The sequence below is a fragment of the Cyprinodon tularosa genome, unplaced genomic scaffold (assembly GCF_016077235.1).
Source record: "Cyprinodon tularosa strain WSP-4 unplaced genomic scaffold, ASM1607723v1 ctg806, whole genome shotgun sequence".
Lineage (NCBI taxonomy): Eukaryota > Metazoa > Chordata > Actinopteri > Cyprinodontiformes > Cyprinodontidae > Cyprinodon > Cyprinodon tularosa.
Genome location: NW_024039570.1, coordinates 100,615 through 126,448, shown reverse-complemented (window position 1 = coordinate 126,448; position 25,834 = coordinate 100,615). Strand labels below are relative to the sequence as shown.

The 25,834-nt window shown below is 39.4% G+C and overlaps 1 protein-coding gene across 2 annotated transcripts in view; it reads right to left on the bottom strand.

The window, feature by feature from the left end:
- Positions 1-21,347, bottom strand: part of LOC119774258 (homeodomain-interacting protein kinase 3-like) — a 49,257-nt gene extending 27,910 nt beyond the window's left edge. The window contains exons 1-4 of one of the 2 annotated variants that reach the window (XM_038271686.1): positions 20,965-21,347; positions 8,245-9,167; positions 7,935-8,126; positions 7,410-7,591 (exon numbers count right to left, since the gene is read on the bottom strand). In XM_038271686.1, the coding sequence (XP_038127614.1) occupies positions 7,410-7,591; positions 7,935-8,126; positions 8,245-9,167; positions 20,965-20,989 (1,322 nt within the window). In that variant the 5' untranslated portion in view covers positions 20,990-21,347. The remainder of the gene's footprint in view (positions 1-7,409; positions 7,592-7,934; positions 8,127-8,244; positions 9,168-20,964) is intronic. The other variant, XM_038271685.1, reaches the window with a different exon arrangement.
- Between the last annotated feature and the right edge of the window lie 4,487 nt (positions 21,348-25,834).

The window sequence follows — 25,834 nt, the reverse complement described above, 5'->3', positions numbered from 1 at the left end:
AAACCAGAGAGTCTGCCAACGTGTTACATAAACAAGCACTTCCAGGGAGTGCTTATGTTTTAGTTATTGCGTACTATAAACACTTTCTTAACCCAGCCAGTAAGGGCTCCAGTGTCAAATCCTGTTTCTTCCACAGTCAATCACAACAAAACAGGATTCCACAACATAAATCAACAAACCTGGCGTCTCTTATATTTCCCTACTTTCACTTTCAAGTTGAACAACAACAAAAAAAAACATCGGTCTTTCAGTGAAACTGCAGTAAACCCAACATGCTGGGTCAATATGTAACTATTTTAGAAGGAAACATGTGGTACACATATGGCTGCCTAAACAACACAGCCGAGGAAATGTTTGTGTGTTAATGTGATGAGAAAAGGTACCGAAAGTAAAGCGCCACCCCCGTTATCAAGAAAATACCTCATGATAAGCCTAAGCAGAACATGCTTGAATTTATCAGCTACAAGAAACGATAGCCGCCGTCTTCTCCACCTGATCTCAGAACATTAATTATTAATGAAGGCCTCTGCTCGGTTTTCATTGTGGGTAGTTTGACGTCATCGTCCCCCGCAGGACAGACGAGTCGCCTCATCAGGCCCCGCTGCCATGGCAGCGACACAGTCTGGCATGACAAGCACTGAAAAGCTGGGCAATGTTATACCTGAAGAGTAACGACAACAAACGGATCAGGAGCCCATCGGTTTACTGCAGCTCTACCTTCAGTGGCTGACAAAAAAAAATAAATTAATTCTAAAAACAAATCCAACTGATTTTAATCTTCAACGTGCAAAGAAAGCAAAAAAGCGTTAATTTAGTTAATCTTTCCGTATGCGAGGAGGGAGACGCATTAATGACCCATTAACTATTGCAACAACCTAAATACAGAAATATGATTTTACTTTGCTTCTCTCAATGCTTAAATTCCCTAAAAGGATGAAGTAGTAGTAGTGGGACAAAATGCAGGCGCATACCACCTTTTAACAAATCGTTTAAAGGGAACTGTGACCATTATTGATTTTAGAAAGGAGTTTTTTCCCCCATTCACATCAAGTGCACCTCGCACTCAGTGTATACGACTTTTACACTCATATCTGAAAGACAGTTCTATTTCTTGTGTAAATTCTTAATTTTTCCAACATAAATTCCAGAAAGAACCTACTGGAGCAGGAAAAACAGGCATAAAACGATCAGCAGGTGGTTGGTCAAATAAATCAATGACGACTGGAAGGATGGATAATCGGATAAAAGAATGGGAAAATGGATGGCAAACAGAAGACAGAGGTGACAACGAGACAAGAGCATATAGCCTGGAAATATCAGTGTTTCCATACATTATGCCCAACATCCACACTTAAAAAAACCCTGAAAACACTTCAATTTTAAACCCTAAAAACTTCCCTGTAATCTTTCACAATGTTACTGCAGACCCCATAATAAAGCGTCCAGGCAAATAAGCTCTAGTTTAAGATGGAAGAGAACCACAGATTGGTTAACAATTGTGGTAACCACTGAAGAGTTGAACTCATTAACCAGCAAAAACAGATCCATAATTGGAAAGCACGTCGTCCCCACTGATGACAGATAAGGCCGTTTTTCCTTGACACCAAAGGAGAAAAACTGTGCCCCCATTCAAAACATTTTTGATATAACCATAAACACGAGTACTTTATTCTTCAAAGAACAAGTGAAGCTTGCAAACCTGTACTTAAGATTTCAGTTTACATTTCAGACTGACATTTAAACTTTTGAGTGTTTAAAAACTTTGCCTGAATAAAAAGCCCTGGAAAAACCAGGGAAAACCCCAGATTAGATTTAGAAAAACAAAGAAAGTGAAGAAATGAAAAAAATCTCCTGATGACCCGATGTTCAAAGTAAACCGATGACAAAAAGTCTGCCTTGCAGGTGAAAAATGTTGACATATCCAACCAGTGGTAAACAACACAGCAGGCTCCATGGGCCTCTCCTTTCTATATACTGTCGACCTTTTTACAAAAACAGCAGTACAAAGTGCAACAGATAAAAAAGGCTCTTTTTATCTGCTTTGCATATACCATCACCCTCATAAAAATATAAAAAATAAAACGAACAAGCTTCCCATCGTTAATCCTCTTGTGAAAATATTGTTAAACACAGACATCTGAATTAGACCTTAACCTGCAAAGATTCATTTCTACTGGGTCATAACTTTGCTAACTTTCAGCTCTGGTCGAAATAAAGTATAAAGTAAACTAAAGCATGTGGTGTGCAAGAAAACTTAAAGTGGACATATTTAGACCTCACCAGAAAAAAGAAATAGTCTGAAAGTCTCTGCTTCTATGTGTGAAACATTATGTGTGTGTGATCGTATTTCAACAATCATTCTTGAACTAATCAGACTCAAAGGATATTTATGACTAAAGTGAAATTGAACATTTTACTTGCAGGTCTTGAAAATTGTTAGTATTGCAAGTCTAAAGTCTTTAGGAACAAAATAAACTTTTTTTAAAACAATCTAGACTCATGTTACATTATTGGTTTATTAATACCATGGGGGAGGGAGGGTTCCCTCTATAGAAAAGCACTTTATTAAAAATGAGCCACAAGAATATGCAAATCCAAAAAGCCTGATCAACCTTACGGATTCTGATGCAATATCCATTTCTATTTTTATGATTCAGCTGAGCCAAAATGCTGCAGCCAGGGTTCTGATGCAAATTAAAAATATAGATCTTATCTTTTCTATCCTAGCTTCTCTTCATTGACTTCCTGTTAAATCCAGAATAGAATTTAAAATCCACCTTCTCACATATAAAACCCTAACTATCCAAGCTTCCTACCTAAACACTTTGCTCTCAATCTGCAGGTTTACTAGTGGTCCTTTGAATTTATAAATCTTTCCTTTTTGATAAAGCTTATAGTAAAGAGTGGCTCAGGCTATCCTGAGCTATCTCTATAGTTATGTTGCTATAGGCTATACTGCTGGAGGACAGAGACCATTTTTCATTATCCTGCTTAATTCCATCTCTATTCTCCAATTCTTAATGCTTTTGTTAGTTCAACCACTAACTTAGTTCTCTCCGCTTTTTGTATTCATAGTAGCTTCATCTGGTCTGGCTGTTTGGCTGCGACTCCATCCTGGAGCAAAAGCTGGGCTGCTACCATCAACACCTTAGATTATAGATGAAAGAGCTGGGCTTGTTCTTCAGTGATTAGTGCTGTTTCTCTTCTAGACACAAAGCCATAGCCTCAGCTTATACAGATTAACCCGATGTACTCTTTCATTCCTTCTTGATATGAAAACTGGTTCAGTGCTCGTCTGCTTAAATGTTTCTTTCCCAGAAGGAACCACCTAGTTTACCGTTACCTTTTCAAACAAAGGAAGTATTTATTGATCGATTAATAAATTAGCTTAATGTAGCTTCTTCTGCTACCAAGGTTTTAAAAGTTTAGATGACTAGATTTTCCCACCCGTAATTAGCTAAAGATTTTAATCACATCAATTTTCTAATGTGATAAATATTACAGCAGAACAAGTAACAAGAGATGTAGAACCCATCCTTTGCATTCACCGCATCAGCTCGTACATATGAACACACCCAGAGACACAAACACACAGGCAGGAATGTCAGAATGTTTTTTCCTGGATCTAAATGTGGGGTTTTCATAAACCACATTCTTCCCTCGCCTCTTGTGTCCTTACTGACCTCTCCTAGATTCATGGCAGCCTCTTTTTAACTGAACTGTGATCTCAGTGTTGCCAACACAGCATAAGACAAAATACACAGACACACAGGAACATGAGCTCAGACTCATACACACTTTACTGGGTCAAATGCGGAGCAAATCCTTCACGTTACATAACAGCTGTGCACCACACCAAGCTTCAGAAAGAAAGGGGGGTGCTAGGGAAGGACCCATTCGTGCTAAAAAAATAAGGAAGTGTGTTACATGATTACAGCCGATATTTCACTGCTGTAATGCTCATTTTAGCTCAACCGAAGTTGCATCAGAGCAGGAAGCTCATAATTTCACATCCCCTTATTAACATAAGCAGCATAAATTAAAGCCAGAATAACAGAGGAACTGCTTTGTTCCTTATAGATCAATAAAACAATTGGTAAGAAAAGTGGAGCAGAGGGTGTGTGCAGTGGATTTGCTGTCGACAGTCTCCGTGTGTGTAATAGCTTGCACAACTTTGGCAGACTTTGTAAGACTTAAGAGGAAGAGCTGTCCAAATAGGAATGCATTTGAATTACATTTCCAGCATCCAGCTGTGTGGTTAATAAAGAAAAAATACAGCAATTGTCGAATATTTTTGCATCTAATCAAACATGGGACAGAAATACAATGACTGAAAATTTTGCAAGAAATCAGGGGTTTAATTTATTTTGCCTTAAAAATATGAGCTTAAAGTTTAATTACCGTATATTAAAGTCGCAGGCAAATGGCCATTCGCATTTCCAAATTCTCCCGAGTGGTGCACGACTTTAGACGAGTGAAGAAAGTGAAGGACATCGGTCGATTATCAACGTATTGTTGCGGCGGAAGGTTCGCAAGCAAATTTGCTGTGGCCAGTTTCTCGGAAGCATCTTGCTAACCAGTTAGCAACTTAGTGCTAGTAGGTTCCCAATGGGAAATTCCATTGGGACCAAGTAGCACTAAATTGGTGACTTAGAAACGACACTGTCAAGGAACGCTATGGACAGAGGAAAGATGCTAGAGGAGGAGAGTTTTGTGTCAGAGGTCGTGGATGAGTCCCCTCCCTCATACATTATTTATTATTGGGAGGAAAGCGGGGACAAAGACATTGTGGAAGAGGATGCCAGGGCGGCAGAAGCTTGGTTTGGTGTAGAAGGCTTCCAGCCGTACATGTTTGAGCCCTTGCCTCGCAACGCTGCCAGTTCTGTTAGCTCTACGCCTGCTGAAGACACAGACGTCCATCCCCGTAAACACTGGGACGCAACTCAATGGGAAAGGAAATGATTCTTATTTCAACCGTTGCGTATATTAGCTGCGACACATGAATCAAGATGCTATGACCGAAAAGATTTGATTGACAGATGACCGTTGATATATGATTGGCTGAATTTAGGTGTACAAGCCGACGTATAACTAACTGGCCTGCATAAGATAACGGAAAAAAACCACCACAGATTTTAAGACAGAATGATTTTTATATGTACATTTTCTAACTTTTGGGACCATAAAGAGTCTAATAAAGAGTACATTTATATACATGTTTAAGCCAGAATGATTTCCCTACAACTTTAAAGTTTTAAAACCTAACCCATGAGCAGTAGCTCCTTTTATCTACAGGTGCTGGTCATAAAATTAGAATATCATGAAAAAGTAGATTGATTTCAGTAATTCCATTTAAAAAGTGAAACTTGTATATTATATTCATACATTACATACAAACTCATATATTTCAGATGTTTATTTTGTTTAATTTTGATGATTACAAATGACAACAAATGAAAATCTCAAATTCATCATATCAGAAAATTAGAATATTGTGAAAAGGTTCAAAATTGATGGCCCCTGGTGCCACACTCTAATCAGCTAATTAACTCAAACCACCTGCAAAAGCCTTTAAATGGTCTTTCAGTCTAGTTCTATAGGCTACACAATCATGGGGAAGACTGCTGACTTGACAGTTGTCCAAAAGACGACCATCGACACCTTGCACAAGGAGGGCAAGACACAAAAGGTCATCGCTAAAGAGGCTGGCTGTTCACAGAGCTCAGTGTCCAAGCACATTAATAGAGAGGCGAAGGGAAGGAAAAGATGTGGTCGAAAAAAGTGTACAAGCAAGAGAGATAACCGCACCCTGGAGAGGATTGTGAAACAAAACCCATTCAAAAATGTGGGGGAGATTCACAAAGAGTGGACTGCAGCTGGAGTGAGTGCTTCAAGAACCACCACACACAGACGTATGAAAGACATGGGTTTCTGCTGTCGCATTCCTTGTGTCAAGCCACTCTTGAACCACAGACAGCGTCAGAAGCGTCTTGCCTGGGCTAAAGAGAAACAGGACTGGACTGCTGGTGAGTGGTCCAAAGTCATGTTCTCTGATGAAAGTAAATTTTGCATTTCCTTTGGAAATCAAGGTCCCAGAGTCTGGAGGAAAAGAAGAGAGGCACTTCATCCACGTTGCTTGAAGTCCAGTGTAAAGTTTCCACAGTCAGTGATGGTTTGGGGTGCCATGTCATCTGCTGGTGTTGGTCCATTGTGTTTTCTGAGGTCCAGGGTCAACGCAGCCACATACCAGGAAGTTTTAGAGCACTTCATGCTTCCTGCAGCTGACCAACTTTTTGGAGATGCAGATTTCATTTTCCAACAGGACTTGGCACCTGCACACAGTGCCAAAGCTACCAGTACCTGGTTGAAGGACCATGGTATCCCTGTTCTTAATTGGCCAGCAAACTCTCCTGACCTTAACCCCATAGAAAATCTATGGGGTATTGTGAAGAAGAAGATGCAATACACCAGACCCAACAATTCAGAAGAGCTAAAAGCCACTATTAGAGCAACCTGGGCTATCATAACACCTGAGCAGTGCCACAGACTGATCGACTCCATGCCACGCCGCATTGCTGCAGTAATACAGGCCAAAGGAGGCCCAACTAAATACTGAGTGCTGTACATGCTCATACTTTTCATGTTCATACTTTTCAGTTGGCCAACATTTCTATAAATCCTTTGTTTTTATTGGTCTTCAGTAATATTCTAATTTTCTGATATGATGAATTTGAGATTTTCATTTGTTGTCATTTGTAATCATCAAAATTAAACAAAATAAACATCTGAAATATATGAGTTTGTATGTAATGTATGAATATAATATACAAGTTTCACTTTTTAAATGGAATTACTGAAATCAATCTACTTTTTCATGATATTCTAATTTTATGACCAGCACCTGTATAAGCCTTACATGAAAAATCTTCTTTTAGACACTTTAGTCCCTTAGTTCCCTTCAGTCATAATGAAGCAGAATAAAGCAGGTAGAGCTACCTGCTTCAATAGAGATCAGACGCAAAGAATGAAAACAGAAAGGCATGCTGTAAAGTTAGAGCATGCAGGCCAATACAGCACATGTTATATAAGAACAGACTTGGGCTGAGAAAAGACTTCGCAAACTCTGTGGGAAAAGTTCAGATCGGTACAGCGTACGCGTTACCTTTACGGTACATCAGGTTTTTGTAAAGTTCTCCTTCTCATTTCATCTCTAGAAGGCAACCTGCTCTTTCTACATCAATAACACTGAGCCATATTTAAAATGTCAAACATCAGGCATTTTAGACTAACCAACGCATGAATGAGGAGCTCTGGATAAACCAATTAAACCAGCTAATGGATCTGATTGGTCAGTAGAGTCTTGGATCAATACCAGGCTGTTTATGCGCCTATATGGTCCGAAGTCTTACCTGTAGTATCTGGACTGGAGATAAGTGGAGCACACGGCCTTGGAGACATGGCTTGCAGAACCAAAATCAATGACTTTAACTCTGTATGGCTGCCTGGATGGATCCACCAGCATGATGTTTTCTGGTTTCAAGTCGGCATGGATCAATCCCAGATCCTTCAACTTCCTGAGAGCTGTAGCCACCTGGAAAAGCACAAGGAGATACACATTATTATTAAACTGCACAATTATAAGTTCCCTTTATTTCAACTCGATAAATTATAGAAGGCAGGATATACTTAACTTGAAGTGAACCTATAAAACCCGGCAGGGGACTGTGTTATAAACCTGACTACTACCCTAAAAGGAATCACCTAACAAACAAACACCCAAAAAAAGGTTGTTGGAAAAGTACAACTTGACTTTCCAAAGATACCTACCAGGAGAGATGGATCGATATGTACTTGAAGTGTTTTTTTGTTTTGTTTTTTACATAAAGACCTTAAATAGAGGGAAAGTAAATCATCAGCTAACAGGTGAGTTTTACCTGCTGCAGAATAGGTCTGATGATTTTCAGTGGCAGTGGGCTGAACTTGTTCTGTTTCAGGAAGTCGTAGAGGTTTTGCTCCAACATTTCAAACACCAAGCAGGTGTGGCTGCGGTGCTGAAAACACTCCAGAGCCCGGACCACATTGTGTTCCTCCGCATTTTCACTACTCAGCCGAGCCAAGATCTCCACCTGAAGATAAAATGACCAAATTTCATTAGAATATGACTTAAAATATTATATATATCTATGTTATATATAACAAGCCACTGCTGGCAGTTTACCAAGCCACAGACAATGAAGTTCTCACCTCAATCTGTCCCTGGCGTGCATAGGATGGGTGGTTCTTCAGGATTTTGATGGCCACCACTTCATTTGTCGCCCTCTTCCAGCATTTCACCACCTGACCAAATGTCCCTCGACCCAGAAACTCTAAAACCTCGTAGCTGTTCTTCAGCGAGTAAAGGACTTCGTGCTGCACCAGCTGATAGTCGCCGTCTCCTGATCCGTTCCTGTTTACCGTGGCGCCTGCCGTGACCTCATTGCCAGAGGGCTCAGGCCCGTCGGCTGCTACGCCGACGCCCGTCGCCGCCTCGGCTCTGCTGTGCTGAGTGGTGAGATTTCCTCCACCCCCGACTCGAGCAGGGTCTGCATTGTTCCCAGTGTTGGTCTGCAACATGGCCACTGGTAGAGGAAGTGATGGCATAGCAGGTACGTCCTCCACTATCTGCATGGTTCTGATGGTGTTGCTCTCCCGCTGTCGTTGCCCACCTTCACCTGCCTTCTGTTCACATATCTGGGAGGCACCGGAATCAAGAAGGCTGTTGTAACCTCCTCTTACTTGAGCTCTTCTGTATTCGCCCTCCTCCCCCTCTGCTCCTAAACAGGCTTTAGTCAGTAACCCACACTCCAAGCCTCCAGCTTCCCTCTTAGAAATCTGGTGATCCTGGGACTCAGCCGGTCTCTCCGTTTTAACAACTGGTGGCCCCAAGTTTGGCCTTCCTGGATCAGAACCAGCTGAAGATGGGATAACGTTATTGGGCAATGCAATTCCGTAGTTGACTCCAATCACATATGGCTTGGGCGGGGGTCGTTGCTCGAAGGCTCTGCTGGTGTTATGACTGCGGGGGGCTTCGCTTGCGTGTCTGCTGGTATCACTGTTGCTCTTTCCTAAGGCACTTGTTTGAGCTGAGTGCAGGTGTGATGGGTAGGCCAATATTTGCGAGGCCATACCTGAAAGAAAAGGGCTTGAGTTAATTGTTTGCCGCATTTTTTTTTTATTTTTATAGTACCAAAACATATTTTTCAATTCAAAATGCCAAGAATAGAGTTCTAGTTTTTTTTTTTACAGTAGCCCAACAGCATTGGATGGGAAGCAAAACATCTTCAAACTTGTAAACAAAGTCCAGTGGATTGTTTTTAATTTTCTTTTTTTTGGAATGACTATGACCTGGATGACTGAGAAGCTTCACTAGCGCATTGCAATCTAATTTAATGCTCTTAGCAATAACTTTAATGCCGTCAACAAGTACACATGACTCTCATATATATATATATAAATATATAAAACTGCAAAATCCTTCGTCATCTTTACCGTCGACAGGCTGCAGCCATGTCAGGAATTCCTCATTTTCCAGCCACTTTTATTAACATTTTCCCATTCCCTAGCTTTTTCTCTATCTCAAGCTTCCTTTCCCAACATACGGCTTTATGATCAACCAGAAGCAGTTCAACGCAAACAAGGGGAACCAGTTACCGTATTTTCACGACCATAAGGCTCTTAAAGGTACTAAAAGGCGCACTCTCAGTTATGTGTCCCATTTCTGTATTTAACACACACATAAGGCGCACCGGACTATAGGGCGCGTTTTTTATATACAGGTACATGTCCTCTACTACCTTTAAATACCTCTACTGCGTATTTAAAAATACAGCGGGGGCAAAACTGAGTATGTTTGTGCTTTATTCATGTATTTATTAAAAAGTATTAATCAAACCTGGCAGCTGGCCGTGAGACAGACACATCGCAGATGACAGCGCTGTGATGACTCCTAAATTAACTTAAAATCCTGAAACCTGCCGACGGAATATGTTCGCTTTTATGGGTGCCTGCAGTTTAAATTATTTAGATGAAAAACACCTGCCATCCACCGCGTGAACCCGGAGGCTGCTGATGAAAGGATTTCTGCTGTCGGTGCACCGCTGGTATGTGGGGGTCTGAGCGCCTCCGACAGAAATAGATAATCTGGAAGAACTGACTGCAATTAAGTTTTCAGGTGGCCTTTCTCACTTAAAAACATATTAAAACTACTTTATTCCCCCTGATCACAGCAAATATAGCTGCAAGATTTAGATTATTTAGATGAAAAAACACCTGCCAGCCGCCGCGGTGAAGAGGAGGAGACCCGCCCAGAGGCTGCTGTTGAATTAAGCTTTCAGGTAGAAAAATAGAGCGGGAGCAAAACTGAGTATGATTGTGCTTTATTCATGTATTTATTACAGAGTATTAATCAAACCCATCAAAGTCATCCTCCTCTGTTTCTGAATTAAACAGCTGCGCTAAATCAGACATGGCAGTTTCCCCTTCTTCGCTGTCAGTCACTTTCCGTGCAGCGCGGCTCCTCAGAAATAATGCCGGCTTTTGCAAAAGCTCGAACAACAGAGCCAGCAGACACATTAGTTCAAGCATCAACAATCCATCCTCAAACGGTGGCGTAACTTGCCAGGCGCTGCCTTCCACTTATCCTGAAACTGTGGTCTCTGTCGGTCATCCATCGCTCCCACGCCGCTCGCAGCCTTACTTTGAACGGCCGCTTCACACTGATGTCGAGCGGTTGAAGTTCCTTTGTCAGACCCCCGGGTTAACGGCGAGCACAGCGTTCATTTGATTCACCTTTTTTTTCACATCGGCTGTGAGATGGGCACGCAGCGATGGTGATGCGTGGAAAAAACCACCTGGTCTCCTCACATAGGCTACACCTCCCTCAGCTACGCTTTCATCATCTCCTCATCCATCCAGCCTTTTACATTTGCGTTAATATCATATGTCATCAGAGCGCTGTGTCTGTCTCGCTGTCAGCTCCCAGATCAGCTTCTCTGATTGGTTGATGCGGCGCGTCCAGCAGCAAAACTTCAATTTTTCCATCTCGAGCAGCAGCAGCGTGTTGGCAGATGCTTAAACGCTCCTGCTGCTCAAAACGCGCTGCAGGACCTTTTGCTGCACCTATACGCGCGTCAACCATTTACTTTGCATGTAAACTTGCTGCTTCTGCTGCACCTGCTGCGTCCGGTTCACACCGATGTCGAGCGGTTGAACAGCGAGCACAGGGTTAATTTGTTTCCCCATGTTTTTCACATCAGCTGTGAGATGGGCACGCATGGAGTTACATATTAACAGCGATGGTGATGAGTGGAAAAAAAAAAACACCTGGTCTCCTTACATTCAGCCACTCTTTCATCATCTCCTCAATGAGGTGGTCTCAAAAGTCGCAGTTACAACACACATAGGGCGCACCGCACATTTTGAGGGGAAAAACAGACGTTTAAGTGCGCCTTATAGTCATGAAAATACGGTATATCTGATATATGTCTTTCGAACTTTTTTTTAATTAAAGCTGTTTAAATGCTGAGATAATCACACTTAATTAATTTTAATGCCGATTAAAAAAATACTAATTTCATGACTTTTAATGACACGTGGAAACCCTGAGGGTAGAGGTGAGACCTTCCTCCCACTATCACTGGAGAAACGCTGTGGCTTAGATGAAAAAACAAAACAAAAAAAAAACCATAAAGCCACCAGAGCAAATACAAATGGAGATCTTAATGACACACTTACTAGAAAAGGGAACAAGTCTTCTGTAATAGGAGACGGGGGAAGCCCAGTACACCTACAGCTAGTCCCTTCACGCTACACTATCGGGTCAGTTTCACACAAACTGTCAGCAAATAGAAAACAGCTCCCCAGAGGGAAATATGATACCATCTCCACCTCAGCGGCATCTTCACAAATGTATCAATGATAAAACTCTTTTCTTATTCTTTAAAACATGAACAGATAGCCTGTTCTATATATAGAACATATATGTTCTACCCGCCAGCGCAATTATAACCCAATGTGTTAAAAACCAATAAACTTGAAAGCTAAATGTTAAATGCAGAAGCAAAGTCATATGAGCCACGCAACAGCTTCAATGATGCAACCCAGTGACTTTCCACTGTTACGAAACAAGTGCTCATTTCTCTACCTTTCAAAATCTAAAATGAATTTGTAATGAAGCGTGAATTCCACTTTTCACTCTCTACCTCCAGCTCTAAGTTTTCGCTTGTTCCAGGGAGCTGGGGTTTCCTGGTTTAAAGGAAATAACAGTCTGGTCCTTTAATCTGACGTCTTTAGGACCACACAGCCTGCAAAGTACAGATTCACCGACAAAAATCTTCTAATGACTGTTGCACAGAAAAAAAAAACTTTCTGCAGGTTTTCAAAGATTTTTGTTTGGATTTAAAAAGAAAATTATGACCTTGCCCCACCTTGCTTACTATCCTTTTTATCAAAACCAAACAATACATATTCCGCTGTGTTTATGGACAAAGACACCTTAAACATTTTAGCGCTGATTTAATTAAGACAAAAATTAAAACGTGAAAATAAACAAACTAATATTGAAATTATGGTTTGGTATACAGTACCAATTTGAAATGGTTATATCTTTTTCATTTATCCAGAATGTCCGCCGACTGGAAGAAAAAGCTTCCTAGTACCATCTAAGGAGAATCCACAACAGTTTATGTACGCAACAATCTATTTAGGCGACAGCGTTCAAACAAGGGGATTAACTTTGATTAAAGACTTGATCGTTAAGCTAAGAGTGATACTTGCAATAAAATTATCTTAAGCCAGCCCAGGGTGGGAGCCTCATCTTTGACCCACAGGGTTGTGCTAAAGCTGGGAACTCGCTCCCCCCTGCAATCCTAGCTTCTGTAGAGGAGCAGGGCCAGCTTTTCCTATAACATCATGATTCAACAGATTCAGATTTATTTCTGTAAGCATTCTTGATAGAATGGAAATCATTTCAATTTAGATCTGCCAGAGATAAAAAACTAAAAGTAACCTAATTAGTTGTTTCTTATATTTGATATAATAAACCTCTAACTGAACTAGGGAAATTGAAACCTCATCCTTCTCGGATCTTCCACATTTGGTTGAACTGAGGTACAATTAACAACGACAAGGATTAGGGCTTAAACAATTAATCAGAATAATTATGAGTAATCGATTATTGAAATAATCGTCAATTAATTCAGGAATCGATCGATCATTAACCGGAGTGAAGATACTCTAATGTAGGGATGCACGATATAATCGGCCCCCTATCGGTATCGGCCTGTATCGGCCTTAAAACTGAATATCGGACATCGGCCACCCCACCGATATTTAACCCGATATTTGATCAGCTTCTGAGTTTCTCCTTCTTCCTCAAAAACTTCTTTTTTACAGACTTAAAAACTTCTAAAGACGAGGGAAAAAATATTGATACATTAAAGTATCCCAATATCTTCATATGCTCATATATTGCCATTTAAAAACACCATATCAATCTCTTTTACTAATGAAATATTACTATATGTCATCGTTATGCTACGAAATCCCCCGAAAATTCACGAAATGTTGCCATATTTTTATATGTTGATATGTTGACGCGGTATCGATCTATTTTACTAACAAAATCTCACAAGAGTTTGTAACAGAATGATGAAATTTCACGAGATTTTGAAAGTAAAATAGATCGATACCGCGTTTTTAAAAATCTATTTGATATCAGCATATGAAAATATATTTGAGTATATTATTTTTCAAAGTGTCAGAAATGGATAACAAAACTGCTATTTTCAAAGGCTACTTATTTTTGTCCAGCTTTAACATCTGTATCGGTTATCGGCTACATGAGTTTTAAAATATCGGATATCGCCCAAAATCCCAATATCGTGCATCCCTACTCTAATGTGTGCCTTTAGCTGACAGACAAACCCATTTACAGTAGCAATTATACCAAAATTGTAAACATTTGGCATTTAAGATAAAAAAATCTTTTGAGTTAGCAAAAATTCTTCTTTAAGGAACCTTTTCCTATCTGATTAGCTAATCTGATAAAAAAAATTGAATGAAAAGTTAATCAAATTGTAAAAATAATCGTTAGTTGCAGCCCTAGCGAGGACATAAATCCTGCAGGGATACGTCCTGTAACAAAACGCTGCTTTTTTTCTTTCAGCTCTAGAACCACACATCAGTCAGAATCAGCTCAATAAAATAACATTTTCCTCAAGAAGGAAATAATGTTCCCCTAAATCCAAATGATCTTGCTATCATAACTATCATTGCATGAAATCTGATCAAAGTAAACTTGAGAAACATTATTTGGGAAAAATTACAATTGAACAGAGAACCTGGCTGGAGACCGAGTGGCTAATTTTCACCATGGTTGGTAAAAAAAAAAAACCCGACCAGAAGAACTGACAGAAAGATTCAACAGACCAAGGATAAAACGACAACAATGTTCTTTGATGTGGATGATCTCACTCAGTGAAGAAAACTGAAAGTTATCATCAGTATCCGAGTGAAAAAATAGAAGAGGTAAGGGGAGGCATGGTATTATAGGAGGGTAATATTAAAGAAGCTTTATTTTCTAGGACTTGTTGGGGCAGGTTTTCTGCTCATTCTGGCATTGAGATGGCTAAACTTTTAGCAGATAATAGGCAGACTCAGTGAAAATATGCAGAAAACCCTCAGAGATAACATTTTTGGAAAGGTTTAAATTCTGATTCTCTTATATTACCATAAGATAACAATAAATGATTTTAAATTATAGTTTATAAGAAAGATCAGAAATAGACCTCTTTCAGCGCATATATAGCAACAAAATGGGAAAATTAGCTTTGTATTTTCCCTGAGAATTTTTTTTAGAGCCAAAACAAGTGAAGGTGTTATCTAAATGACTCTTTGCATTACATATAGTTAATACAGCACTGCTATTTATGGATCTAAAATGAACAGAAAATAAAAGTTTGTTAAGTGAGGAATAGAAACTGGGTAAAAACATCTAAATCAAAAACAATAGAGAATGTTTTATTTTTAAAGGCAAGTGCCCATTATCAAATATCGGGCTAAGCAATCCCACATATTTGCTGATTTTTTTTCTTAAAGCTGATTTTAACATAGTATGACCCAATGATATCAGTGCTACACTAGTCTAAGTTTAAACAAACATTACCCAATCAGAGCAGCAATGGACAGCAAACAGAGGAAGCAGCAATGCATGGGCTTCACGTGACCTCAAGGAATCCCTGTTCAACGCTCTATTGAATCTGTCAACGCATGTTATCAACCAATATAAGAAAAAAATACTATCCGTCATCTCTTAATTTCAGTATGTACATTTATAGGAAGAAGCTTGAAGGGATTACTTTTTTAGACTGAACTAGTTTTCTTCTAATAGAAACGTTAGCCAGGTTAAACATGAACACATAAAACTTTTCCCAATGTTTAATCTGTAAACTCTCACTGCGCCGCTCAGACAGTCCTTCAGCATGACCACAACTTGTGACCTGCTCATGCTGCATGAGTCAATTGATTGGCTGCCCATCCTCCGAGCAGGCTCAGCTCTTTTTGAATTATCTTTTCACACCAGAGAAAGTTTTCCAATCATCTCATTAAAGCGGTGACTTCATTTCAAACTGTTAATAGTTATGTCTGGGTGTTTTTTCTCAACTTTATGGAAACAAACAGCTCAGTCCTATGTTTGACTTGCTACTGATCTGATAAACTGAGAAACCGCCTGTTGACTGAGCTGATATTCAGCCTCATAGAGGCCAAAATCTGACAAGGGAAAGGGCTACAAGGACACTGCTCCGTGTATGGGGCTCTTGACTAAACAACACTCCAAGTTAGCCACTTTCAGTTTTGCAAGATGGAGAAAAGAAGCACAGAAATCTCTAAATCTTTCAATAAACAGGAACAGCTGATTTTCAAGTATACGACCAGTGGTCAGTGCAAATGGCCAACTCTGTCAGGTAACTGGAACATGGGATAAAAAAGCCAAAAAAAAAAAAAATCTACTTAAAACTACTTTGCAAAGTATATATGTAGGGACATTCCAGGTTGTTCAACCACATCAACAAGCTCATCAGGCAAACTTCCTGATAGTTTCCCCAACAGAGAGACAGACCGTGCCTGTCTGGACACAAAAATCAAAAGACTTGAGGGTTTAGGCTCAATCATATGTCGCATGAGCACTCCTTCATTTAAAGGCAGCAAAATAATCAGTTTAACGGTGAGAGGGTAGACTCCCAAACGAACAAGGCTTGTGCACAGGCTCAGACAGGCAGTGGGGTGTGTCTCTTAGTCAACTTTACAAGAAGCGGGCTTCCTCAGTTCTTCTGACAAATAAAGCAGTGAGCTTTTTAAAAACAAATGGCAACGTCTCAAATCTGGAACTAAAGTCATTTAAAACACAAAAGACTGAACTAATTATGCATCCAGTTACTATCATCATCCACACCGGAGGTCTTCAACAGGTGGTCCACAACCCCTAGGGGGTCCACAGAGGTACTACATGGGGGTCACTAAAGTTTTGGTTGGTTAGACTTTGTTTTATATTCCCCCCCGCAATTTTTTCCGGCAATTGAAATCTCTTTAAATCCACATTAAGATGAATTCAACAGACTGTAGTAAACAGATAAATGGAGGCAGAAGATGTCTTTCAGTCATCAATGCTCACATTCAGCGACACACAGGAGCTCTTTCAAGCTGGAGACCGTTTCATTCACAACACCTGTCCCATCAACCAGGAATCTCAATTAGAAATACTTTAATAATCCCAGGGAGAAATTACTTTGGATATATTACTCCAGCTGTAATAGTGACTATAGAACCAGTTTGATATAACACAATTTCATACAATATGTATAATTAGGGGGTCCCCGCTCCATCTCGCCATCAGTATGGGGGTCCTAAGCCTGGAAAACGTTGAAGAGCGCTGATTTACACATATAGCCCCCCCCTCCTCAGAGGGTAAACACAGATTAAATTAAGCACAGTTGGTAACTGCTTCACCCAATCGCCACCCACAACAGCAAGTCAAGCAAACTGATAATAACTCTATGATGCAATTGATAGAGAATTTCAGCCACTGCAGCAGAAAGGCCAGCCAGAGGGGGGGGGGGGGGGGGGGGGGGGGGGGGGGGGGTGCTGGTTTGGTGTACATGTCATCCATGCCATGCTAGCTCCAAGTCCTTTGAGGGACAGTTTTGTCTGTTACACCAGGTGCCAAACTGTGTAACCTGATATCTGAGGGGATTCAGCTGAAATAGAGATCCAGCTTCAGAGAAGCAAACATACACAAGAAGCAACCCTTTAGAATCTCTTTAAAAACAATGAAGATTTTAAATTAAAAATATATATATATCAAAATATCACCATTGTGCCATTTTACTAAAACATAAGCTTTTAAGCTGGGAAAATGGCATCAAGTATGCAAACCTCTGTTTTACAAAATAATCCATGGTCACTCAGTCAGTTTGTAAAGATCAGAAACCCACTGGCAGTAAGCTAGAGGAGACTGTTGTTCCCCTGCGTAAAGGTGCTTTTAGTCAAAGAGCCTTTGCAGTCACAAAGGCACGGGAATCTGTCCCTCAGAACATAAGAGATCTTAAAACATTCACTCTTTTTAAAAAAGCATCTCAAAAACAGGCTTATAACACATCAGTCATGTCAGCATTAGTTGACTGTGTGCATGTATGTATATGTGTATGTATGTATGTGTGTACCGTATTTTCATAAGGCGCATAAGGCTAAAAGGTGCAGTCTCAGTTATGTGTCCCATTTCTGTATTTAACACACACATAAGGCGCACCGGACTATAGGGCGCATTTTTTATATACAGGTACATGTCCTCAACTACCTTTAAATAGCTCTACTGCGCATTTTAAAAATACAGCGGGGGCAAAACTGAGTATGACTGTGCTTTATTCATGTATTTATTACAAAGTATTAATCAAACCTGCGAGCTGGCCGTGAGACAGACACATCGCAGATGACAGAGCTGTGATCACTCCTAAATTAACTTAAAATCCTGAAACCTGCCGACGGAATATGTTCGCTTTTATTGCCGGTATCCTGGTGCCTGCAGTTTAAATTATTTAGATGAAAACACCTGCCAGCTGCCAAGGTGAGGCTGCTGTTGAATGGATTTCTGCTGTCGGCGCACCGCTGGTATGTGGGGGTCTGAGCGCCTCCGACAGAAATAGATAATCTGGATGAACTGACTGCAATTAAGTTTTCAGGTGGCCTTCTCACTTAAAAACATATTAAAACTACTTTATTCCCACTGATCACAGCAAATATAGCTGCAAGATTTAGATTATTTAGATGAAAAAACACCTGCCAGCCGCCGCGGTGAAGAGGAGGAGACCCGCCCAGAGGCTGCTGTTGAATTAAGTTTTCAGGTAGAAAAATAGAGCGGGAGCAAAACTGAGTATGATTGTGCTTTATTCATGTATTTATTTATTAATCAAACCCATCAAAGTCATCATCCTCTGTTTCTGAATTAAACAGCTGCGCTAAATCAGACATGCCAGTTTCCCCTTCCTCGCTGTCAGTCACTTTCCGTGCAGCGCGGCTCCTCAGAAATAATGCCGGCTTTTGCAAAAGCTTGAACAACAGAGCCAGCAGACACGTTAGTCCAAGCATCTACAATCCATCCTCAAACGGTGGCGTAACTTGCCCGGCGCTGCCTTCCACTTATCCTGAAACTGTGGTCTCTGTCGGCCATCCATCGCTCCCACGCCGCTCGCAGCCTTACTTTGAACGGCCGCTTCACACTGAGTGTCGAGCGGTTGAAGCTCCTTTGTCAGACCCCCCGGGATAACGGCGAGCACAGCGTTCATTTGATTCACCTTTTTTTTCCCACATCGGCTGTGAGATGGGCACGCACCGATGGTGATGCGTGGAAAAAAGCACCTGGTCTCCTCACATACACCTGCCTTTCATCATCTCCAGCCTTTTTCATTTGCGTTAATGTCATCAGAGCGTTGTGTCTGTCTCGCTGTCAGCTCCCAGATCAGCTTCTCTGATTGGTTGATGCGGCGCGTCCAGCAGCAAAACTTCAATTTTTCCATCTCGAGCAGCAGCAGCGTGTTGGCAGATGCTTAAACGCTCCCGAGGCGCTGCGGCTGCGGCTCAAAACGCGCTTTTTGCTGCACCTATACGCGCGTCAACCATTGACTTTGCATGTAAACTCGCTGCTTCTGCTGCACCTGCTGGGTCCGGTTCACACCGATGTCGAGCGGTTGAACAGCGAGCACAGCGTTAATTTGTTTCCCCATGTTTTTCACATCAGCTGTGAGATGGGCACGCATGGAGTCACATATTAACAGCGATGGTGATGAGTGGAAAAAAAAAAACACCTGGTCTCCTTACATTCAGCCACTCTTTCATCATCTCCTCAATGAGGTGGTCTCAAAAGTCGCAGTTACAACACACATAAGGCGCACCGCACCAAAGGGCGCACTGCACATTTTGAGGGGGAAAAAAGACGTTGAAGTGCGCCTTATAGTCGTGAAAATACGGTATGTATAAGGGTGTATATGTATGTATATCAGGGTTTATCCAGGAATGAGTAACTCTAATTTAATGCTTTTTAATGCTCTTAGAAATAATTCTAATGCCATCAACTAGTACCTTTGACTCATATATATAAACATCTATATAAACATTCGTCATCTTTACGTCGACAGGCTGCAGCCATGTTCCAAATTCCTCGTTTTCCAGCTACTTTCGTTGACATTTGCATTTTCCCCATTCTCTAGCTTTTTCTCCGCTTCTTTTCCAAATATATGAATATCCGATCAACCGGAAGCAGTTCCATGCAAATATATCCCGATATAATACATCTGATGAAATTGTTTTTATAAACACACTTAAATAAATTAGAAAAAAAGGATTTTAAATGCTGTGATAATCACGTTTAAACAATTTTAATGCCAATTAAGGCCTTAGTTAATTTTTTTTTTTATGACCTGCAGAAACCCTGTATATATATATATATATATATATATATATATATATATATATATATATATATATATATATATATTCTGTAGTTTATTTTTATTTTTTATTAACCTATAATCTGTAGTCCAGCGAAGACTTATTCTGTATTTTTAAACAAGTTTAGAAGAGACATAGCTGTTTGTATTTATTTTTATATTTTTCATTGTAAAATTTTTACTGTTGTGTTTTTAGGAAGAAAATGTTTAGATCTGTCCAGGGAGCATAGATGAAAAACAGCCTTTTGGCTAATTCTGGTGCATTAACAGGAATGCTTATTAATGCAGACTTTCTCTGTCAAATAACTAAATCAATCTAAACACACAGGGCGGTGGAAACACGTCTATGGGTTCAGCAGGTGTTCTGGTTGTTTTGGTAGTTCGGGAAAACGTCTCACAGTTTGCTGCTGATCAATCCAAGTGACAGCCTGCATATGGCAGCAGCAGAGCTCTGTGTGTTTATGTATCAGAGTACGTGCAAGTTTGGGGGATGGGCAAACCTCCCCCCCTCCACCAAGACACCTGTTGAAAGTGTTTTTATCACCCTACCATCAATAACAGCTGTTTGATGGTGTGAGTGGGAAGCTTACTGCGACTTCGTCCCAATAAATACTTTAACCTCACTTTACGCTCCTTTAGATATAACTGTCAACGTCTTTTACTTTACTTCAAAACAACAAAAATATACACGGTTTATGTCAAAACGACACCCTAAAATAACCCCAAAAAGATAAGCATTTATTTTAAATTAAAAGAAACTTCTAGAACTAATGTTAGCGCTGCCTATAAAAAGATATAACACTGAAGTTAGCAAACAAGCTAACGGCGAGCGAAGTACTGCGGACGTTAAAAATAACAACAAATATGAACAAATGTGAAAAGGCTAAGTGTGTTTGGCTGCATGTTTCAAAGAGATAATGTCACCTACCTTCAGTAGGAAGAGTGAAACGCATCCCTCAGAGTGTGGAAGAGCAGACTAGCAACAAACAGCCGAACCACCGTTAAACTCTGCAACGGGGCTACTGTTGCTGCTGCCATCTTGTTCAACGACGAGGAGGACACGGAGCGACTTTTCACACATTCAAAGCTTCTAACTACAAAAAACAACTATTTACAAAAACGAGCTATGGTCCATGTTTTAGAGGGTCTTATGGAGTCTCGTTAAACGTTAGTATGGTGACTAGTCGAGGCGAAGTTCGGGGTTTCTAAACTTTTGCATGTTAACACGCCTCGTCCCCCCCCGACCGAGTTAGCTGCTGGAGGTTAGCTTGTTGCTTCTGCTGCTTCGGTAGCTTGTTGCTTCTCCGCATGTGTGGAATGTTGGGGAGGGGAGGAGGAGGAGGAGCTGTGAGTCAGACTGACACGACTCAAAACATTCAAAACTTCCATGATCCAGCTGCGGTCACCAGCGTACAAACACTACAACAATGCAGACATACATGTCATGGTACTGAAGAGGATAAAGGTCACTGAAAAATAGAAAAAAGTTCTGACTTTCTTTCTCAGTCGGAATCTTGAGATTAAAGTTTGAATTCTTAATAAAACAAGTAGGAATTCTGGGATTAAGGTTGGAATTCTGAATAAGAAAAGTTGGAATTCTGAGATTAAAGTCGGAATTCTGTTTTTTTTTCCCCCCACAGAATTCCAACTTTTCTTATTCAGAATTCTGAGGGGAAAAAAATCAGAATTCTGTCTTTCTTTCTCAGAATTCTGACTTTTCTTAGTCAGAATTAAAGTCGGAATCCTGAGATTAAAGTCAGAATTCTGAGATTAAAGTTGGAATTCTGAATAAGAAAAGTTGGAATTCCGAGAAAAAGTCAGAATTCTGTTTTTTTTGTCCCCTCAGAATTCCAACTTTTCTTATTCAGAATTCTGAGGGGGAAAAAATTAGAATTCTGTCTTTCTTTCTCAGAAGTCTGACTTTTCTTAGTCAGAATTAAAGTCGGAATCCTGAGATTAAAGTTGGAATTCTGAGAAAAAAAGTCAGAATTCTGAGATTAAAGTTGGAATTCTGAATAAAACATGTAGGAATTCTGGGATTAAGGTTGGAATTCTGAATAAGAAAAGTTGGAATTCTGAGATTAAAGTCGGAATTCTGAAATTAAAGTCAGAATTCTGAGAAAAAGTCAGAATTCTGATTTTTTTCCCCTCAGAATTCCAACTTTTCTTATTCAGAATTCTGAGGGGAAAAAAATTAGAATTCTGTCTTTCTTTCTCAGAATTCTGGCTTTTCTTAGTCAGAATTAAAGTCGGAATCCTGAGATTAAAGTTGGAATTCTGAATAAGTAAAGTCAGAATTCTGAGAAAAAGTCAGAATTCAGATTTTTTTTCCCTCAGAATTCCAACTTTTCTTACCGTATTCAGAATTCTGAGGAAAAAAATTCTGAATTGTGACTTTCTTTCTCAGAATTCTGACCTTTCTCAGTCAGAATTAAAGTCGGAATCCTGGATTAAAAGTTAGAATTCTGAGAAAAAAAAAGTCAGAATTCTGAGATTAAAGTTGGAATTCTGAATAAGAAAAGTTGGAATTCTGAGATTAAATTCGGAATTCTGAGATTAATCTCAGAATCTTGAGAAAAAAAGTCAGAATTCTGTTTTTTTTTCTCTCAGAATTCTGAATAAGAAAACATGGAAATCTGAGATTAAAGTTGGAATTCTGAGATGAATCTCAGAATAACAAATAAGGCAATTAATTTTATTTGTAAAGAACAATTCATCCATCCATCCATCCATTTTCTGACACGCTTGTCCCAATTGGGGTCACGAGGGGTGTTGGTGCCTATCTCCAGCAGTCAATGGTCACCAGTCCATCGCAGTAGAACAATTTCGTACATGGGCAATTCAAATTGCCTGAGTAAATCAATAAATTAACATGAATTAGATAATAAAATAGAAGAAGAAAAAAGGAAAAACTTTGACACTAAAAAAAACCCACAAAAAAGCAGAATAAAAGCAAGTGAAAACATGATAAAGTAAGTAAAACAGTTGGATCCCAACCTTAAACTAATACCCCACTTAGCATTTTATCTTCAACAGTCAAAGGCAGCTCTAAGCAAATGGGTTTTTAACTTTGACTTAAGAGAACTCAGGCTTTCAGCACTTTTCCAGTCTTCTGAAAGTTTGTTCCAGATCAGTGGAGCATAGGAACTAAATGCTGCTTCTCCATGTTTGGTTCTAGTTCTGGGTGTACAGAGTTGGCTGGAACTAGAAGACCTAAGTGATCTGGGAGGTTGATACCAAAAGGTGGCTTCAGCTTTCAGGCTGGCGTTAGGTCCAAACCATTCCAAACTCATGGCTGTGGTGTCAGGATTTGACATAATATATCATATATATCTCATATGATAGTCATTCCAAAAAAGTAAAAAAAAAAAAAAAATTTAGCCTGCAATACCCAATACTGGTCTGCACCAGTGAAATTGGGGAGATTTTAGGGGCTTTGGATGGAAAGCAAAACATCTTTAAACTGGGAAAACAAATTTCATTGGCTTGTTTTATATATATATATATATATATATATATATATATATATATATATATATATATATATATATATATATATATATAACCCATACATATACCTATTTTTTTCCACCTGTTCCTCCTTTTGGCACTTTCTTCTTCTTTTTGACTATTGAGCTATGTAATGAGTAAATTTGAGTAAAGTCAATCAATCAATAACAGCTTTGCAGGACTACAAGGGTTATTCCAGTTAGCTTCCATGACTTGAAACACAGACAGATCTGACACCCAAAATCAAACCAAATGGAGCACCAACACCAATTATGTCTGGATTAATCCTTCTGGTCAAAAAAAGGATTTCTGAGACAAAATGGGGAAAAAATACAGTGCATGCGGGAACATTAGGTGGTATTTACTTAGTCTAAATTTAAAGCAAAGTTGCTTATGTGAAACTGACAAAGGATTATACGGAAAAAGTCTTTTGATTCATTTAATGGAAACATGAAAACCTTCAAGTTGACATAAAAAAAATTTGTTTGGCTTTTTTTTTTATGAGAGCTATAGCTCCATCTGCTGTCACACATGTGTACTACATGCATAAGACCTACCGGTAAGTGATTATCATTTTACATTAAATGGCGTTTTAGAAACAATTATCTTCAATTGTATAATGTAACTAGTATAGATACAACAGGTTACACTTATGTTACAATCTAAAAAAAAAAAAAAAAACAGACCTCTTTATGTGGGAGCAAACTTTAGCTTTATTTTTGGACAAGCTTTATTTGCATGTCAAATGAACACCTAAAGACATATAACAGTGAAAACAAATATAAACTGTGCAATTTTTGTGAATAACAGCAAACAGGGCCAACAAAAGGTAGTCAACTGATATAAGGAAGAAATTAATGTTTATAAAGAAGAATCTAATGTAAACATAAATATCAGAATAAAACTAGAGAATATCTAACAATAAGTTTACAATGAGCAAATAAGAAGTAAAAGTTACACTGAAAACATCTACAGGACAGTATTTTGGGTCAATATCCTTTGGTTCATAATTTCCTTTCCTTTGTGTTCTGAATGAATTGAGAAAACAAAAGACTCGTACCGACCAAAAATGTTTAAGGTTGTATTTTCTGCAACTGGAGATTTTCAGAGAAGCCAGAAAACTAGTTTAGACGACCGATAGATTTTTTTTAAAGGTTTCTTTTCTTACGATGGATCGAACGGCTCACAGTTCTGTTCTGTTCATTTCTGTCGGCTCAAAACCACTAATCTAAAGGTCATCAAATTTCATTTCTCCTCCATAACTCTAAAGTGTGGTATTATTCTCAGTGGTCGACATAACACATGCAGGAAATGTCTTACTTGAATTTATATGCTTTCCATCCTATAATGCATATATAAGAAGGGTTTTGCTTGTTTACTTACATTCATTGCAAATATCTCCAAAATTAACCCCTTACATCCCTAAAACACCCTTTATGACAAGTGGACCAGACCAACTGGTCTATATTTTATGACCAGAGGATTTTTCTACAGAAGAAGCTAACAAATCTTCTATTGCTTAAAACAGTTTTGAAGCTGAAAACATTCAAGTCTATCTAGGGATTTAAAATACAATTAAACACTAGGAGACCTAAAAGCAGAACTGGACACATAACCAGTGTAAGGTGACTTACTGTGATCGCCAGCTTAGCTGATGATACGAAGTGGACTTAATTACAGTGCTTTTAAAAACTATGTGTGATCCTCATTTACACTTTGTTCTGTTAAAACCATGAAATTTGTTATATTTTATAGATTTCCTTTAGCAAGCCAGAAAGATGGTTCCTCATAGTTCTGGTCCAAGTGCTTTGACTACATCTGCATGCCATAGATTTAATATATCTTTTTGCCTAAAAACGTGACACCAAGTACCCTTTCTTTTTCACTTCATAAACAGGCACAGACTTCGCTACGTTTCTCCGTCCAAATATATAACATCAAAGTTTTGGTGGCAATGATTTGACAAAGTCTGTAAAGGTTCAAGTGATATGAATACCTCTGTAATTTCACACTGTGCCTGGTTATAATAAAACTACAGTACCAACAGTTTGGTTATCCATGCACGATACTCGGGAAGTTAATGCAATCATTGAAATTGTCATTTTAATGAAGAAACAACACTGCATCAGTAAATGTGAGTGGAATTGTAATATTTGAAGGTGCTAGCTCTGCAGGCCTGGCTTTCCTCTTAGTTTAGAGATCAGCCTCTTTAACTTTCCTTTCTGCATCCAAACTGTTGCCAATAAGGGAGAGCAGAGGAACTCCTGACCCCAGTAGGGGGGGGGGGG